Source organism: Camelina sativa, chromosome 5, assembly GCF_000633955.1.
Source record: "Camelina sativa cultivar DH55 chromosome 5, Cs, whole genome shotgun sequence".
NCBI classification, from domain to species: domain Eukaryota; kingdom Viridiplantae; phylum Streptophyta; class Magnoliopsida; order Brassicales; family Brassicaceae; genus Camelina; species Camelina sativa.
The window spans coordinates 27,561,872-27,582,564 of NC_025689.1; the positions used below are offsets into that span (position 1 = coordinate 27,561,872).

The 20,693-nt window shown below is 38.7% G+C and overlaps 1 protein-coding gene across 1 annotated transcript; it reads right to left on the minus strand.

Annotated features, from left to right (window-relative positions):
• On the minus strand, nucleotides 12,925-15,320 carry LOC104787691 (LEAF RUST 10 DISEASE-RESISTANCE LOCUS RECEPTOR-LIKE PROTEIN KINASE-like 2.7). The gene is made up of 3 exons (XM_010513296.2): nucleotides 14,398-15,320; nucleotides 14,270-14,302; nucleotides 12,925-14,179 (listed from the first exon to the last, which is right to left on the minus strand). The coding sequence occupies exons 1-3, from the start codon at nucleotides 15,194-15,196 to the stop codon at nucleotides 13,032-13,034; spliced, it is 1,980 nt and encodes a 659-aa protein (XP_010511598.1). The 5' UTR covers nucleotides 15,197-15,320; the 3' UTR covers nucleotides 12,925-13,031.

The following is a 20,693-nucleotide window of genomic DNA, read 5'->3' on the forward strand; positions in this document are numbered from 1 at the left end:
CCGCAGTTAAACGGTTCACTGCAGTGTCTATAAAGATCGTTGGCTGAGAAAACACAAGATGGGATCACAAAGAGCAACCATATGACTTTAATGGACATAGATTTTTTCGGGGAAAGACTGATTATGTTATTGTAAGTGAACATAAGAAAAAATGGTACGTGAGGAAGACGAAAAGAGATGATGAGATTGGTGAATGGCTTTTGTATATAATGTAAGAGTTGGACTAAAGGAACCTATGTTTGGTCTTTCTAACCAACTTTTACGTTATTTTTTTCTTTCTTGGCGTATGCATGTCTTGTAAGGATAAGAAGCAAGTGGAAACGGTAATGCCCATGAAGGACTCTTGAAGTCTCTATTATTACACACAAACACGAAATTGAGGTAGAGAGATATTTGTCATTGGTGTTCCGAGAAATCCTACAAAAGACGTTGGACAATTTTCGAAAATATCACATTTTTGTTATTATGCATTGGAAATACCATTTTTTTAGTCAGTATTCGAAGAGACATTTTTATCATTTTTATCTTTTTCATTTAGAGGGAATGAGAAAGTGATATGACGATATATGTGAGACATGACTTGAATTTTTTCATGAAATCGTTTTAAACATTTTAAACCCGTCTAACCAGGCTTACAGGCAAACTTCCAAACGGAAACCTTGTTAAAGTTAAGAAAACATTTTCACCTTCAAATATTTTCTTAAATTATTTTATGAGAGATAATGTTAAAAAGGCCTATTACAATTTATCTGATTATCTTTTTATTGAATAATCACATTTTATGTCATATTTTGTATGTTTAGTTTTTATATGTTTATAAATTATATTTATTTATATTAGTATTTAGCATAGACAAGTCTTTTCATAACAGTTTTCTCGCAAAAGGATCCAAAACATACAATTAAATCTTGAGTGGGACTTGTTAATTGGTAACCCTTAATATACCCTATTCTCCTAAATTTTGTTTTTCTTCATACAGTAAATAGTTTTCTTTTCCTTATCAGCCATAGAAGATTAATTGTTAGACCAAAATTTTATTTAACCCTTAACATTGTGCGCATTTTTGTTATCAAAGACTAATAATTATTTTACGCACAAGACTAGAGGTAGGTGAGACCCAAGATCCTCTATCAACTGAGGAAGAAGGATTGAGATATTTTATTGGCTTTCTTAGACCCATGCAACATTATACCACATAGATATATGGCTGAGTTCAATAACGACAAATGTTATAGTTATTTCTTTTTCAATGCGAATAATTGCTCTTTTGAAACCTTCAGAGCGGAATCCAAGCAGGGAAACAATATTGATATCAAATGTGTTGCTCATGCTCGCAATTTCATTGACCAAGTCTGATGAGACACAACGTGAGGAACAGGATGACGTGACCAAGAGTTTAGTTAGTTTTCATGTTCTAATTTAGTAGTAGTTTATTTCTTGTATTTCAGCATCATCCATTGTAGAATCAAACATGAAGAAAATATTGTCTTAAAAAATTGTGTTATTGTGTTGTTGGTAAGAGCAATTCCCTTTGTCTTTGGGTGCAATGGTTGCAGAGATTGATCAGGTTGAAAAAAATTATTCAACCAATTTTCACCATTTGCATTGAAAAGGTTGAAGATGTTGGAAAAAACTATTCAGCCCGTTCAACTTAAAAAGTTGAAAAAATAAACAATCTTGAGTCTTCAAAAATTTCGTCTATAAGTATAACCCCATTATACAAATTAAAAGAATTATTAATTTTCTATTTTATTAATCTTTAATATATTTTTAATTTTTTTATTGGTCTTAAGTACATTAAAATAATTAAGATAAAATTGAATTTTTTTTGTCAACCAAACACTAAATAGAAAAGAACTCCAATGTTGGTAGCCCAAACCGGAGGAAGCAATGCCTCTTGGAATTTATTAAAAATAGAACAACTGAATCATATTGAAAATTTTCTCGGATACATATGTGGGATAAAACTGGGAGAATTTTGAAAATACCACTTTTGCAATACCATTTTTCAAAAATACCCCTTCTTTCAAACTTTACCAAAAAACCACTAAAAATTTGCAAATTTTCAGAATTTGTGTGTAAGCTTATAAATCTATACACAATTACTTTTATATATGTGTAAAAGTTTTAATATATTTTATAAATACAGTATAAATATCTTTTAAAAACCTTTTAAAAACTGTTTAAAAATCTTTTAAAAACTGTTTAAAAATCTTTTTAAAACCTTGTAAACCTTTTTAAAACCTTGTAAACCTTTTAAAAACCTTGTAAAAACCTTTTAAAATGTTTCAAAACTTTATAAATATTTGGATATAGTCTAGAAGTACCTTGTGAACCAAAACTTTATAATTTTTCATATTTAAAAAGGGGTATTTTTAAAATTGAGTAGATAAAAGGGGTATTTTTGAAAAGGAGTACACCAAAAAGAGTATTTCTAAAAAATTCTCGTTAAAATTAGAATTTTTGACAAACACTGTATTGAAAATCTAAAACACAGTTATTACAAAACAAAATTTTAACTTTAAAACGACAACTAAAACTAAACCCCAAAGAGTACTAGTAGTAAAACATTATTTTGTTGGAAAAAGGGTTTTGACAAGGACTAGCGTGTAAAACCGGACCATACTATCTGCTATATCTGTTTGTCATGATACTTAAGCTGAACAAAGAGGATTTAGGACTTTCACGTGTCTCGCTAAAACAAGTGTTTAGCAATGACTCAAACAAATACACACGAATGTCATCGATCTAATATCAGAGAATGTATCTGAGGTCTTTCAAGTTCAGTAATAACATGTGCAGAAAGTTGTCTTCCCAAAGGCCAGGCTCATGAAGCAGCTGCTTACGGCCGCATATTTTATAAACAATTTTCGGCCCTATTTTACAGAAAGTTGTCTTTAGTCCAGTGGTGTTAATATATCTGGGAGAGTTTGGGATCTCTGGTTCAAACCTTTGTTGTTACTTTTTTTCGTTCTTTAAATATCTCACTGCTTTAGTTTTGAAAAAAATACATATATAAGCAGCCCATTTTTTTCATTTGCCGGTGGCACTCATAAACTTAGAGACAGCTCTGAACATGTGTTCTATTGTATTTTATGCAAATAACATTTACGATTCTATCAAGAAAACATATTTTGGAAAAGGTTTTCTTGTTTATTATCAATGGCCATAAGGCTCTATATATACACAAAGATATATCCTTAAATGATATATGTAAATCTTCTTAAATATATGCAATCAAATCATATATTAAGTGATTAAGATATTTTTCCCTGACTCCCAAGGTAATAGATATGATTTGGTACAATCATATCTTACAATATCATAACACCCTCTCTCAAGTTGGAGCATGCCGCTTGCAAATGCCCAACTTGAACATGATCATATCCTCATCTTCGCATCATGGTTTCGGTATTCATCACGGTGTTATACTCCACAATTGAGTCATCTCGGCTTTTCTTGCCGAGATCTGGTTCGTCGATATCACAACACAAGAATTGTGTGTGACACAAGGATCCCTTCAAATCCTTCAAGTCGTGTTCTTGTTTGTCGGGTTTGTCGGGTTCGTTGGATTCGTCGGGTTCGTCGTTTGCTAAAAGAACATAAGATGGCAAAAACTTCTTCATGTTCATCTTCCTGCTTTCCACTATCGCATCTTTTCATCATCGGATCTGGGCACCACTGGACTGACTTAAGGGATAATGACTCATGAGTTCTCCGTCGCGGCAATACGCTGGTGCTACCGTCTTCGTCTTCTCATCCACCTCGTCTTATCATGTGGGAGCGAGAATCGTCAAAAGTTTTAGCAATTTTTTTTTTAACGTATATCACCGTCTTCATCGTCATCTTCATTACCGTTTGACGATTGTCATAATCGATCTACAAGGATCGACCCGCTCTGATACCATGTCAAGAAAACATAATTTGGAAAAGGTTTTATTGTTTATTATCAATGGTCATAAGGCTTTATATATACACAAAGATATATCCTTAAATAATATATGTAAATCTTCCTAAATATATGCAATCAAATCACATATTAAGTGATTAAGATATTTCTCCCTGATTCCCAAGGTAATAGATATGATTTGGTACAATCATATCTTACAATATCATAACAGATTAAACCACAGAGATATACTCATAAACTAAGAGGAGGAGATTAAATTTTCCTCTGAAATCTAGGAAGATTCGAAATGAGGCACTACGAAACATTGTAAAACAGGTCTAGGAGGTACTTCAAGAGCATCCAAGTATTTTCAAGTGATGTGGATGTGGATTTCACGGGGTCCACGGACGGTCATGTGGGAAGGTTGTTAAAGGGTGAGGGACCAGGGTTCGAGGAACGCCTGATGCACCAATAACCTACTGGTGGATTATGTGAGTTAATCCACAGTGATGGGTTAGGATCGATGCCCTACAGGGCCAGCCTATGGGGGCAACTAGCAGTGAGGCTAGTGGGGTCCACGGACGGGTTGTCACATTGTCAATTATTTAATTACTTCCTGATTTATCGCACATATCTTTGTATTTATGACCTGCGATTCTCTCTTGGCTTATATAAGCTATGTACTCAACTAAGTTCAATATACAGAACATTGTCTTCCTCTTGTGTCCATTTCATTCGCTGCAACCATGCAACCATCAGAAAGGGTTCCTCGGTACACAGTTTTGAATCCTCCTCTCCCTACCTCTTCCGGGAATGATTTTGTTATTCTCTTCACTTGTGCGTAGCTATACTGCTTAAGTGTAATAAGTGCTTTGAGTTTTTGTTGTGGAATAAGTGCCTTGACGTTCTGTTGACCTAGGTCTTGTGATGTTTTTCTCTTTCTCTTTCGGAGAAATTGGAGAAACAATGTTGTTAAGACCAGGAACAGAAACAGAGTAACACCTACTCCTAAACCTGAACGAAGAAAATTATGCAGTTAATAAATCGTTTGACTAAGAACTATCTTAGGTAATATATAAATAATAGGAGAAGGTTAGTTAATCACCTATTTTCGCTTTAGAAGAGATTCCTGCAACAATGGAACAAGACCAAAAGTTAGTTGGAACTCAATACACTACTCTGAATCAAAAGGTGTGTGGGAACAGGGGTGGTTCTTATGGAAGACCATTAGACTTGTACGTATATTTATAGAATAAGAGAAGATTAATCACCTGTTATCGCTTTAGAAGAGATTCCTGCATCAATGGAACGGCACCAAAGGTCATTTCAGTTTTAGATGATATATGGAGTTTACAGCAAGTAATTAGAGAAGAAGAAAATGCAACAAGTGAAAAGTGACGGAAAAGATTGCTTAGAGAGGGACTACACAAGCTAATGATATTTCAGAAGGCATATAGAATGAGGAAATCCAGTTGTGAGCAATCTATTCTTACCAGTTGATGGATAGAGTGGATTGCATTTAACTCCAGATGGCAAGGTTTCATCGTAGCTACAGATTCCACGAGAGGATGAACATTCTTGACACACTTTCTCATCGATCTTCACCTTCACCTCAAATCCTTTTCTTAAAACACTTTCCAAAATTTGCAGATCCAACTCTTTCTCTTTTGTAAGGAAACTCATAGGAACCTTCACGGTGAAACTGGAAAGGCATGTCTTATATAAAGGGTTTTCAGACACGAAGATCGTACCTATCTCAGGACATGTATAACTCGAACGGTGAGGAGAAACATATAAACGGTGGAATGTAGTGCTCTTGTAGGTTGGCAAAAGGTTGAAAAACTCTGGAGGTAAGGTTTCGTTGGTGTTTGTAGAGGAGCAAAAAGGCTCTTGCAGTAGGTCTCGACTGACAAATTTAAGAGTGTATGATGTTTGATTTATATGGAGAACATGGTACACGTGGTCTGAGATGAATAAAGAAGTGATGTTGTAATAGCAGTGAAGCTCCAGCAATGGATGACCGAAATATTTGCTACGACTCCCTCCCCACAAGGGGAAACCAACGGTGATGTTCCCACACTGAAAATGAGCCTCACACCTACTTGAAGTAGAAATAAGAGGGGAAAATAAGGAGAAAAGGAACAAGTAGATCAGGAAAAAAGTGGGGAGATAGTACATGATTCGTTTGATCTATGAACTGTCTCTCTTGTATTGTGAGGAAACAAAGAGAGAGAGAGTGATAAAGAGAGAGAGAGAGAGAGAGAGAGATAATTGGAAACAATGAAGGTTGTGAAGGACCAAGAAAAGTTATAGAGAGACTAGGTGATGTGAGCACGGGATCGGTCACTCGGCCGTGAACACTCGCAACTCTCGGACGTCTCTCGGCCACCCCTCGGTCAATCTCTCGGACACCTCTCGGACGCTTGGACAACCGGTACTAGCATCCAGTAACTACCGTAGGCGGCAAGTATCTGACCCGGAACACCAACGTGGCATCATTCAGTCCCCAAGGATCATCAAGGAGGAGCAAGACAAGGTCATCTAATGGGCAGTTTCAGGCCAAGCTCCAACCTTTACACCAATGGCTCATGGCTTGCATCACCACTGAAGAGTCTTGAGTTGCGACCACCTTTGGTAAGCTTGATTCGCGTGTCTTGACCATCACGCAAGCCTGAAGACACCCCTAAGTCATTAGAAGGAGCTGTACTCTTTTTCCTACTTTGGGTTTGTCCCAATGGGTTTACCAAAGAGGTTTTAACGAGGCAGCGAGCTCTAGTGCATCTCTACTTCGTTCGCGCTTGGCTCATGACTTGGAAACTTTCATTGACAAGATCATAGGCCAAAGAAGTGAAGATCCTATCCACCGCGTCCAGCCAATGATGTGGCAACACTATCTCCTTCCTTCCTTTACTTTATTTCCTTTGAACTTTCTTATGACCGTTGGATTGGTCTTTGTTTTAAATTGCTTTTGCTTGTGCCTTTAGGGACATGTGTGTTCCTTAGCTTTGGCCGCATGTCTAGAGTTCTAGTGTCTCCCATTTGTAAGCCTCCCTATATAAAGGCCTAAACCCTCATTGTAAAACTCAGACTTGAATAAGAATTAAAATTCCCAAAGAGAGAATCTTTGTTTCTCGTCTCACTCTCTCTTCCGCCCAAATCCGGGACTTGGCTCCAGAGAAATCCTAGAAGGTTCGCGAACCGGGTTCGAGACCTTCTAGTCTGACCGTATCACGGGCCGTGCCATCTCCCATGTGTCATCACATCGATCCACCTTCCGTCCATCTCTACCGAATGACATTCGGTCCCGACCGTTCGTTGTGCTCCGTTTCGACCCCATCTTCCCTAGTGAAGTGAGGTCGAGTTTTTCACTCGATTCGCTACCCGCCGTCCCATTTCCAACTGTACCATCCATCCTCTACCGTATTTCATTCATCCGACCAACCGCGGTCAAGCAGCTGCTCGACCGGATCCGCGTTCCACTTGTTCATTTGGTCTCAAATCTTGTTTCCACCGTCCATTCTCGTCGGTCTTTTACCGAGTTTCTTTTGGTCCGAGGAAAGTCCTCTATTTCCAGAGTGTCCCACGACTCCGACCTCCGTCCGAGCCGCTAGGCCGTCCGGCGCTCACATCAGTTGGTATCAGAGCTAAAAGCTCCTCCAAAGGTTGTGTCTTTCTGAAACATTAGATATTTTCCATTTATCATTAAAGCTTTTGCCTTTGTGTCTTTGCGGTTCCTTAGTTTCGTCCTTAGCGTCGCTTAGGTCCATTAGTTTTCGATTTATGCGTTGTGCCATCGTTAGATCGTTTGTTCCTTCGTTCGTTCATCTTGTTTCTGTGTTTGTTCATCGTTGTTCTTGCTTAGGACTTGTTAGATCCATAAAGTAGAGTGTTTGCTTTTCATTTCATGTTGTGGTCCCAAAATTTTGCTTTTTGTGCGTGTGATTGCTTTTAGGCGCGTGTAGGTTCTTTTGTTTAGTTTTAGGTTGTCGTTATTGCCTTGCTGTCCTTAATCTTTGACTGCTGCCTAGAAAATATCTTATCTGCCAGCTTTGGTCGCGTTATCCTAACGTATATTCGTTTTTGTTTTGATGAGGTACCATTGCCACGTCACGACCGATCCACCGATCGAGCNTGTAAGCCTCCCTATATAAAGGCCTAAACCCTCATTGTAAAACTCAGACTTGAATAAGAATTAAAATTCCCAAAGAGAGAATCTTTGTTTCTCGTCTCACTCTCTCTTCCGCCCAAATCCGGGACTTGGCTCCAGAGAAATCCTAGAAGGTTCGCGAACCGGGTTCGAGACCTTCTAGTCTGACCGTATCACGGGCCGTGCCATCTCCCATGTGTCATCACATCGATCCACCTTCCGTCCATCTCTACCGAATGACATTCGGTCCCGACCGTTCGTTGTGCTCCGTTTCGACCCCATCTTCCCTAGTGAAGTGAGGTCGAGTTTTTCACTCGATTCGCTACCCGCCGTCCCATTTCCAACTGTACCATCCATCCTCTACCGTATTTCATTCATCCGACCAACCGCGGTCAAGCAGCTGCTCGACCGGATCCGCGTTCCACTTGTTCATTTGGTCTCAAATCTTGTTTCCACCGTCCATTCTCGTCGGTCTTTTACCGAGTTTCTTTTGGTCCGAGGAAAGTCCTCTATTTCCAGAGTGTCCCACGACTCCGACCTCCGTCCGAGCCGCTAGGCCGTCCGGCGCTCACATCAGTTGGTATCAGAGCTAAAAGCTCCTCCAAAGGTTGTGTCTTTCTGAAACATTAGATATTTTCCATTTATCATTAAAGCTTTTGCCTTTGTGTCTTTGCGGTTCCTTAGTTTCGTCCTTAGCGTCGCTTAGGTCCATTAGTTTTCGATTTATGCGTTGTGCCATCGTTAGATCGTTTGTTCCTTCGTTCGTTCATCTTGTTTCTGTGTTTGTTCATCGTTGTTCTTGCTTAGGACTTGTTAGATCCATAAAGTAGAGTGTTTGCTTTTCATTTCATGTTGTGGTCCCAAAATTTTGCTTTTTGTGCGTGTGATTGCTTTTAGGCGCGTGTAGGTTCTTTTGTTTAGTTTTAGGTTGTCGTTATTGCCTTGCTGTCCTTAATCTTTGACTGCTGCCTAGAAAATATCTTATCTGCCAGCTTTGGTCGCGTTATCCTAACGTATATTCGTTTTTGTTTTGATGAGGTACCATTGCCACGTCACGACCGATCCACCGATCGAGCCATCGATCGTACCGCTCGCGTGACGTCCGATCGTATAGTCGCATCCGCGTATCACCGTCCAGCGCACATATCAACATCCACGTATCATCGTTCAAGCTTGTATCGTGTATCGCGTATCATCGTCCGGGCCGACGTCCGATATCCATCGGCCATCCGCACCAGCCTTCTGACTCAGCCTTCCGATAGCCATCCAACAAACCGTTGGCCATCCGTATCGACGTATGACCAACGTTGGCTATCCGTAGCAGCCACCCCTACCGTCTTCCGACCACCATCGGCCGTCCGTACCGCCGTCCGTACCGTCGATGATCTCTGATAGTCGTTCGTACCGTCGACCATACTTCGTTCCGAGACCGCTTCCAAGTAAGCGATCAACATGCAACGTTTGATTCCACACTGATCAAGCATGGAACCTGATGGGAACGATTCCGAGTTGGAATCATGGTATGATGAAGGCCATGGCCTAGACCTGGAGCAAGAGGCCACCGAGGACGAGCCATGGTACGATGAACACCATGGTACCGATCTGGAACCGGAGGCTACCGAGTACGAACCATGGTACGATAAGGACTTTGAAGAACGACCGCATCCTGAGGAACACGAGCATGGACCGTCGAGTTACTATTGGCCATCTACTTCACAAGCTACACGCCATAGCAAGCCCGTTGTGAATCTCTACGAAGAGTCCGATAGTGATGACTTGGGTTCTTACTGTGCCGCGTCCACATATCACCGAGAGCCTAAGGAGAAGGTGCCAAGACGCGGCCAAAGAATTCCAACCTGGACACCGTACACATCATCCGGCAAGACAGGTGCCGACCGTACAAGCAACAGAGGCCTCCCGAGCTGGGCACCACGTGCAGCACCAGCCGACAACTCTAGCCGTGGTCAAAACAAGGCCAAGGCAAGCATTGTGGAATCACGGACTAAGTCAAGGGGACAAGATTCAAGGAAGCCGGTGCATTCTCCCGAAGCAACAAGTTTCATGGACGAGTTGATTTCTATCCAATCTCAACTCCAACACCTCGGAGAAATGTTGGGCCAAGTAGAGACATCTTACGCCCTTGGAGAATCATCACGGAACCAACACTCGGTTCTTGTGCCTTCACCAACGCCGGTCCCACGAGTTCCTTACCAGCCGGAACAAGATGCTTTGACACAGAACATGCCGAGTACCAACTTGATCGAGGACGCCACACCAACGGAGCAATATGGGCATGAACCGGACAATATAGAGGACGTCTATGGTTCAGGCGGAATCGTAGAGAAGCCACCCGAGCCGCCTGACCACCAAGCTTACGTACTCGGAGATGCAAGTTCCAGCTGTTACGCGGACCAAGGTCAACTCCTTACCGCTCTTGACGACCGAGCCAACACTCGACCGCCGCATCCATAGCCGACCATGGTACATGAATCCTCATCCGAGATGCGTACCGAGTCATTAGGCGATGCCAAAGAAGATTCTGGCCGTGCGATCAGTTCCCTATTTGATGCTCACTCGGTAATGGGGAGTTTCAAGCTAGCTGGGCCACCGAAGATGGCCATTGAAGGGTCCTTTCACTCGGTATTATTCTTGACTACTTCGAGTAGTATGCTCTAGCTGGGAGTTACCAATACCGTGCCACCCTTCTCCACCCTTAGCGCCAAGATCTTTACTGCACAAGGTCCTATGGCGACACATTTTTCCAACTTTGGAGTGGATCAAACTTTTGTGTGGCATCCTAGAGAGCTTAAGCAACCAACCACGGTTCAAGAAGGGATCAGAGCAACGAACGCCATCGGCCTTACCGGGGAAGTCTTATCCTTTTCTCTTAAGGCCTTACTGTTTCCTTTTGATCCTGGTAAATTAAACCGCGGTTGAACTTTTGATGCTGCTGATCTGGGTTTTCCTTTTTGATCCAGGTTATGAGCAAAGTTTTGAGGTCAAAACTTCTATAAGAGGGAGGGAATGATGTGAGCACGGGATCGGTCACTCGGCCGTGAACACTCGCAACTCTCGGACGTCTCTCGGCCACCCCTCGGTCAATCTCTCGGACACTCGGACGACCGGTACTAGCGTCTAGGAACTACCATATTCGGCAAGTATCTGACCTGGAACACCAACGTGGCATCATTCAGTCCCCAAGGATCATCAAGGAGGAGCAAGACAAGGTCATCTAATGGGCAGTTCTAGACCAAGCTCCAACCTTTACACCAATGGCTCATGGCTAGCATCAGCACTGAAGAGCCTTGAGTTGCGACCAGCTTTGGGAAGCTTGATTCGCGTGTATTCACCATCACGCAAGCGTGAAGACACCCCTAAGTCATTAGAAGGAGCTGTACTCTTTTTCCTATTGTCCCAATGGGTTACCAAAGAGGTTTTAAGGAGGTAGCAAGCTCTAGTGCATCTCCACTTCGTTCCCGCTTGGCTCATGACTTGGAAACTTTCATTGACAAGATTATGGGCCAAGGAAGTGAAGATCATATCCACCGCGTCCAGCCAATGACGTGGCAACCCTATCTCCTTCCTTCCTTTACTTTATTTCCTTTGAACTCTCTTATGACCGTTGGATTGGTCTTTGTTTTGAATTACTTTTGCTTTTGCCTTTAGGGACATGTGTGTTCCTTAGCTTTGGCCGCATGTCTAGGGTTCTAGTGTCTCCTATTTATGGTCTATATAAAGGCCTAAACCCTCATTGTAAAACTCAGACTTGAATAAGAATTAAAATTCCCAAAGAGAGAATCTTTGTTTCTCGTCTCACTCCTTTCTTCCGCCCAAGTCCGGGACTTAGCTCCAGAGAATCCTAGAAGGTTCGCGAACCGGGTTCGAGACCTTCTAGTCCGACCGTATCACGGGCCGTGCCATCTCCCGTGTGTCGTTGCATCGATCCACCTTCCCTCCATCTCTACCGAACGACGTTCGGTCCCGACCGTTCGTTGTGCTCCGTTTCGACCCTATCTTCCCTAGTGAACCGAGGTCGAGTTTTTCACTCGGTTCGCTAGCCGCCGTCCCATTTCCGACCGTACCATCCATCCGCTACCGTATTTCATCCGTCTGACCAACCGCGGTCAAGTAGCTGCTCGACCGGATCCGCGTTCCACTCGTTCATTCGGTCTCAAATCTCGTTTCCACCGTCCATTCTCGTCGGTCTTTTACCGAGTTTCCTTTGGTCCGAGGAAAGTCCTCTATTTCCAGAGCGTCCCATGATTCTGACCTCCGTCCGAGCCGCTAGGCCGTCCGGCACTCACATCACTAGGAGTCTTCTATTATCACTTGTGTTTATTAGTTGACTCAGAAAATCGAAACTGGGATATTAGAGATATTGGTGTGTGGCTCTTTTCTTCCAAAGCCTTTTTCTTGGAACTTAAGTCTATAGTGGGAATGAGTTTATAAGAAAGCTACTTGCCGATAATGGGGTCAGCTGATACCATTTATTAGGCCTGGGCCGGAGCCGGATATCCGGCTGGGAGATCAAGATCGATCCGTAGTATGAAGTTAGAATATGAAACCTCGAAGAGTTCACAATTTTGATGGTCTCTATCGTACCTACAAGCTCTAAAAAATACGCTGTAAATGTAACAACTTTTGCCATAGTTACAACTTACTAGCTTAAATTCTTCTCACTCAAAATTAGTATTCATTGTAAGCGGTTGTAAGGACTATTTATATAAATTTCTCTAGAGCGCTAAATTTTATGGTTTATTGTTACTCTTACAAATAGCCAGAGGAGATGCAGAAGGGACAAAGTAAAATAGCAAAATAATTTAATTCGGAGCCTTTTGGTGCATAATTTTCATTTTGTTTGTTTTGATGTTGTGCATGAAGTTGGTGATATTAGTACACTCTCTCTAGTTAATATATAAGGGATAACATGGTTTAAATATAAGAATATTACATTGAAAATCATATTAAAAACACTCTAATTATGTAGATGATATATTAGATTGATGAATGCACTTTGTTGCTTTCGCATCCCGACGTATCCTCCGAAAGCGTAGAAGAATCTTCAAAAGGCGCTGACGGAATTTGGAAAACAGGCCTAGGAGGGACTTCAAGAGCATCAAGGTTTCCTTCCATCATCTCCACAACTCTGTTCATCGCTGGACGATCTGATGGAGAACATTGAATACACCACAAACCGACCAATGTCATCTGCTTGATTATCTCCTCATCTTTGCGGTTGATTCCATCGTCGATAAAACTTGCAATGTCTCCCTTCTCAAGATCCTTGTATACCCATCCAGGAAAGTACATTGAGCTTGTGTTCGATGCAGAATTTTGAGTAGGTCTTTCTTTATTCCTTGTTGCTCCTATCATCTCAAGGACCAACATTCCATAGCTATACACGTCTGACTTGTGGGAAACTCTACCGTACATTTTTGAAAACAGTTCAGGTGCAATGTATCCTATTGTACCTCTTGTGTCTAGCAATGACAAGATGCTCTCTTTCTTCTCACAAAGCTTAGCAAGGCCAAAGTCTGAAACTTTGGGGCAAAGATTGTCGTCTAGTAGTACATTCTGTGGTTTTATGTCAAAATGTACAATCCTTGTTTTGCAGCCATGGTGCAAGTACTCTAGACCACGAGCAACTCCAAGCGCAATTCTTGAAAGTGTTGTACAATCTATATCCATTTTGGTCTTGTCCGAGAGGAACTTATCAAGACACCCATTTTCAAGAAATTCATAAATAATTGCTCTCTTGGAACCTTCAGAGCAGAATCCTAGGAGGGTAACAATGTTGACATGAGATGTTTGACTCATGCTTGCAACTTCATTGATGAAATCTTCACCATTATCACCCTTTATGTCTTTCAAAACCTTCACCGCAACAAAACGTCCATCACAAAGGGTTCCTTTATAGACAATTCCAAATCCGCCGCTCCCAATCTGTTCCGTGAATGACTTTGTAATTCTCTTCACTTGTGCGTAACTATACTGCTTCAGTGGAATCAGTGCATTGAGTCTTGGTTGTGGAAGTGTCTTGAGGTTTTGTTGACCAAGATCATGCGATGTTCTCCTCTTTCGGAGAATTAGGAGAAACAACGTTAAAACCAGGACCATGAACAGAATGACACCTACTCCTGAACCTATTGTAAGAAAAAAAAATCATCTCTACAGGATTAAAAATTTTCAGAATTTACTCAGGTATACTTTAGCAATAAGGTCAGGTTAAGCACCTATTATTTTTGCCCCAGCTCCATGAGCGATTCCTGCATCAATCGAACGACACCAAATGAACTCATTACCTAAGTGGTGGTTCATAAAAAAAAAAAAACATTAGGAAACTATAAGCAAGAAATGTTACCATTTTTTCTTGAATCGCAAGTACCATTACGTGGTTCATCTACACAATAACAGATGAATCCACTTGAGCTCTTATTATATCCACAAGCACCCCCAGAACCTATGCACATCTGACATTCCTGGTTCAGACCAAGCTCAAAACCATCTTCAAGAGCGTTTTTTAGTTTAACTGTAGTCGGACCTGTCTGTAGTGTGTCGAGGGAAGGTCCAGATGCGGGAATACTAACGTTTCTTTCGCAAAATCTCCTGAAGTCGTTTAAAGATGAACTGATCCCTTGAAGTAGAGGAGACGAGAGGTTTCTCGTCACATAGTAATTTCTTTTGAGAGTAGTCTTATCAATCGGACAACCAAGCATGCCACCATAAGTATAAACCACCCGTGAAACGTCGCAGCCGTAAAAAATTGTTATCAAGTCGGTGTTGGGAGCAAATGAAAGGATGTTTTCCACGAAGGGAACATTTAAAGGAGCAGACGGACAAAGATCGTTGATAAGATCGGATCTGGCTAGTCTTATGGTACCAGAGATATAATTAGCGTCCAAGATTCTGAACGTTACAGAGGAGAAGCTAACCTCTGCAAATCTTGCGCTGCACTCGAGCTTGAACTCTGGGTGGCCGCACTCTTCTTTGCCAGGAATCCAGAATGGGTACAAGAGACCGTTCTGATTACCGCAGTTAATCGGTTGACTGCAGTGTCTATAAAGATCATTAGATGAGAAAATACAAGATGGGATAACAAAGAGCATCCATATGATCCTAAGGGACATAAATTTTGTCGGTGACAAAAACAGATTGATCATTGTGTAGTGTAGAAAGAAAGAAAGAAAATGCTGAAAGAAAAAACAAAATGAAGCGTCTTGGTGAAGGTCTTATGTATTGTTAGAAAGAAAGATAGAGATAAGAAGCCAGTGGAAACAAAACAATATAGCTCACGAAGGAGAAGGACAAGTCAAGGAAGGCAAGTGAGTCACTATTACTGATTTATTGACAAACAAAAATACACGAAAAGGTAGATTTTGGTCATTAGTGTGGGATTATGATATGATACAGTATATTAAATTCGTTAAAATATACAGTAATATACGTCACACCAAAAAAAAAAAAATACAGTAATATACATATTTAGTTAATTAGAAAACGATTATATAAATTCTAATCTAATTATATTTTTTGTTTCTTCTAATAATCATGTTTTGTGTAATATGTAATATTTTATTAATTTCAGATTATTGTTTGAATAGATAGCAAAGAGAAGTGAATTAATTATTTGCTTAGGAAGATATCCAAAACATGGAGTTAAATCTTGAGTGGAAGTGACAGAGACTTGTTGGTCAACTTAAACCATACTTTCTCCTAAATATTGTTTTTTTCTTGATACATTAAAAAAATGTCTTTTTCTTATCGACCATGGTAGAATTATAAGACTGGAAAAGTCAACATTGTGGATATTTTGTTATCAAAGACTAAATTATTTCCATGTTATTTTTGATATAAAAAGACCTTAGCTATAATGTATTAGGATAAAGTGAATAAATTTAAAATCCAATTTATTATATTAGTATCATTTAATAATTATGAGAGTTGAAAATAGTATTGTAAAACTTGTATATTAGTACTTCTCATTTTATTATTGATAATATGATATATGGTATAAAATATAACTAATTAATAAATTAAATATATTTAATATGCAATTTAATATGTTTTAAAATATTAATAATTTTTAATATAATTTAAGATAAAATGTGAAACAAAATAATAAAATAAATATTCAACTAAAATTATATTAAAAATATTATACATTAATAGAAAAAAATATTATATTGTATTTCTCACCAATGGACACAATAAAGAGGTTCTTGAGTTTCTCTATATTAAAAAAAATTATATTATCTTATATAATGAAGAAATGTTCTTCCAAAAACTTTCAACCAGAAAGTGACACGTATCACTAAATTAAAATTATTCATTTTGTTCGTACAAACTTTATTGGACCCATATGATTATCTCTAGCAACAACAACAATCATGGAAAACAGATGATGATCAGTCAATTGGCGACTACACTTATAAAATAGAAATCCGTGAGCCTCTTGAGAGCTAAAAAAGAAAACGGCAAGCTAATATAAACCTACAATCTTATGGTGAAGAGTGGCAAATTGAAATCAGCTATTCATTTAGCATAAGTAAATCCTCATAAGACTCGATTAAATCATATATAAATGCAAGGAATGCAAGTAAACATTTGTACTCGTTCGGTGAACAAGAGCACATAAATGGGGGAAATTCAAATCAAGAATAAACACAATTATATGCATTCAAAACAGAATTAAGTCAAATTATTTGGGTCATGTTTTCTCAACCATGTTCATGGTTGACCAACAAATTAATACACTTGAATGTAAATTACTTACATAAATAATATCTATAATTTGTTATCAACATGCATATACCTCTAAATATTTTACACAACTATATTATTAAATTGTTTTGCAATGTCATTTTAGTAACATAATAATCGTCTTATATTGAGTTTCATCTCTCACCCTTGCATTAGAAATTTGTATTTGTATTATAATATTTCTAATTTTAATCATCTTAAATATACAATTAATTCATTTAACCCACTAACCATACTATCAAAATATTTTACATATTTCTTGGGACCTTTAACTTCTAAGATTTTTTACATTAAAAAATAACTGAATGCATTAAAAACACTATTAACTCAAATTAGTTTTGTGACGTACACTCAATTTTGCATGACCTACACATTTGTTATCAACAAATTCCCTATAAATAGCAAACACCTCACTAAGCACCATCAACTATCAAATCCCCCATAAAATTTAAAATTCTAGAATATCATTTTTCTATATAACAGATGGTGTTTCAAATATTTTCTTTACATCATTTATGAAGATATGGAAGCAAATATTGGTTTTAGTTTGTAGATATTCATATTATTATGTTTATAAGATGTTCTAGTAATTCAAATACGGCATAGCAGTAAATTTTGATTTCTATTTTAGTTTTATCATATTTTATAAGAAACTATTAAATTTTTGGTTTCTTATCTTTGTTATCTTTATAACCTACTATTTTTATTTTTATTATATTTTTGAGCTTTTAAAGCTCCCAATTGATTCCCAACAATTTTACATGTGTCATTCTTTTTCAATTTTAATGAATAATATTAATTAATATTATTTTGATTTTTAATTAACAACATAATTGTTTACTTATGTTTTAACTATCTATAGAACATAGAAATATTGCTGCATTACATTTGGGTAATATTTCTTCTACTACAGATGCACTTTTTGATGAAGATGGTAAAATGAACTTATTGATTTTTTTTTTATGATGATGGTAAAAAATTTGAATTAGTTTTGTTTTCCAAGCACTTATTTTTAAAGAATGCTGCATGAAAGGAAAATAAAAAGTTGCAGTCAAAAAGAAGGTGAATCTTCATTTTCAAAAAAAACTGAAAGTAAAAGAACAGCCACAACATGTGTATAAGAAAAAATCTCTTTTCATGTTTTTAAGTTATAACTGTACAAGTTATTTGTTTGCTACATGTGTGTGGAGATAAAAATTATAGAAAACAGTTAAAATAATCATGCAAAAATATATACTATAAGGAACAAATGAATGTAACTAAAGAAAAGAATTATGAAATCATAAAAAACTAATAAATATGCCAAAATAAAATTCTATAGCACAAAATAAAGATAATGAGAAATCAAACTAAGAGGTATCTTCTATTAACAAGAAATGATTATAAAAATAATTAATAATAGGATTACAAACGCGTAGCCCAAATTTTAATTGACAGGACTATATAATTTATCTTTCATTATTAAAAACAAACAAAATATGTAGCCCTATTAAGAGTTAATGTTGTATAGGGAAAGAACATATATATGGATCCATGCGAGGCCAATATTAACTACAAAAAGATATATTGACTTATTGAATCATACATAATGGATTGAAAAACTATATAAGGAAAAATGTTTTTACTGATCGTTAAAGTTTTCATTAAACCTTATGTAATTCTACATACACATACAAAAAAAGAAACAAAAAAGGAAAATAAAATATATCTTACACATTTTTTAAAAACTATTATAATTAACAAAAAAACACATTTGTATATAATAAAATTATAAAAAAAGGTTTCTCCAACTAATCAAAAAGAGCTTACTCCTCATATTACATAGAACAATGTAAATGTCTAATAGTTAGTATTTTTATAATTGCGTTTAATAGTTTTTTACCACTTGGTTTTCATTATTTGGATGTATACTGTTAAGCCGGAGATGTTGGAAGAGGTCAATGGGGCTCCATATCTACGGAACGTCCGATTGTAATTTCTTTTTGATTTTAAACAATTAATGGATTAAACTAATTGTCTGCTACTTCCTACAAAAAAAAAATTAAATAAAGAATTGTCCATAGAATAACTTTATTTACATCCAGATTTGTTGAAAACAAAATTAAACAATTAAAGGACTAAAAAAATTGTATGCAAAAACTAACAAAAAAACAAACCCGTCCACGGACGGGCCTCTCCCTAATATGATGATAAACTCAATGAAACTCTACCAATGCACATTAACTAACTGTAAACGACATAGTTAATTGTTCTGGTGGTTACTGCGACTCTGAAATCTATCCGGATTCCATCAAACATCAAACATCAAACAAAATTTGTTGGCAGCACACTAGCAAAGCAAGCTGCTAGAGGGCGAGATCGCAGAACGTTAGAAAATGAGTTACTTTCCACGTGTTTCTCTAAATAGTCTCGACAAAAAAAAATGAAATAAGCCTTAGCGTTGACAGTTTACTTGATGACTGGTGACACAATCTGGAATATAAACAATATGTAACATTTCTTGAATAAATATATTTTGCTGCTTTCATGCATGCTTTAATAGGTTCCAAAAAGGTTTATTCTCTTTATTAGACATTTGTGAAACATACTTCTGTGTAAATTGAAATATCCTCAGAGAGCCTAGAAGATTCTTGAAGTGGCGCAGCGGAAATTTGAAAAACAGGTCTAGGAGGGACTTGAAGAGCATTAATGTTGGGGGTGGATCCACACCCCAAACCAAAGGCCCAGCTCAGAAAAAGCCCATAATAAACCCCCAAGAGAAGGGAGGGTGTTATGGTCTTTTACATAGACGAACCGACACGATTCTCTATAAATATAAACATACGGCCTGCGTAGAAAAAAAAAAGAAAAGAAGGGAAGAAAAGGGATACAGCAAGTACAAGAACTTCAACTCGTCCAAGTAGAAGTCAACGGTTTGGAACCGATCGCTCGGAGAATTGGCGAGATAACAGCTCGTCTATTATCCTGACCTACTTTTGTAACTCGTCTAAGTCGTGTTAAAGCCTGTCTTTTGTGTCTCGACATCAATATAATATAAGAGAACTTTGACCCTCCTTTGACCGAACTAAATATACTAATTGTTACTGATATCATCATCAACAATTTGGCGCGCCAGGTAGGGGGAGCCAAGTCAAAGTTTTCTAAAAAAATTGAAGAACGGACCTACACCGATTAGACGAGATGACAATAATTGACAAGGAAAAGAGCAAGGAAGGAAGCTCGTCGGGGGGGACGACTACCCCGGCAACGGAACAAACAGACCAAGCGGTCCTCCCCACGCCAGACGCTCCAAGAAAGGTCGTGACGGTGGACAGCCCGGAGACTTTTGTCATAGCTACAAACCTGACGACCCCAGCGACCGTAGAACCAACACAGGTCCCAACGCAGCTTACTTTGCTCAGCAATCAGCCCGTCTCAAGTATTGACGAACTGTTCCGCGGAATCTTAACACGCCTTGACCAGCAAGAAGAGCGAACCAACAGCCGATTGGATGCACTCACCGCGGCACAGTTTAACTCACAAGATGAAATCAACCATCTCAACAACGCTCGGCTCAACCCAATGAACTTCACCTCGGTAAGAACAACGCCAGGGTCGTATGTGCAAACCAGCGGATTAGGACGTAATCCTGCCCAGCACCCTATCGAGCGAAATAACGACGTAACTGATCTAACGAAGGACACCGAGCTAAAAGAAATCAAAGAGCAAATGAAAGAAATGGCCGCAATGATTCAAAAAGCAACGGACAAGGCACCCGAAGTCGGACTTATGCTCGAAGCAACACAGCGAACTCCGTTCTCTCGAAGACTCGCTACAACGACGGTCAGACGGGCAGTCAAACCACGGTTGGGTCACTATGACGGAACGGTCAACCCGCGAGACTTCTTACTCACCTTT

Excerpts from the sequence above, each read along its gene's own strand:
- LOC104787691 (XM_010513296.2), bottom strand. The coding sequence starts at position 15,196 with ATGATCAATCTGTTTTTGTCACCGACAAAATTTATGTCCCTTAGGATC. Across the intron at positions 14,303-14,397 it reads TTGCGATTCAAGAAAAAATG|GAATCGCTCATGGAGCTGGG; the intron begins GTAACATTTCTT and ends CGATTGATGCAG. Across the intron at positions 14,180-14,269 it reads AGCTGGGGCAAAAATAATAG|GTTCAGGAGTAGGTGTCATT; the intron begins GTGCTTAACCTG and ends TTCTTACAATAG.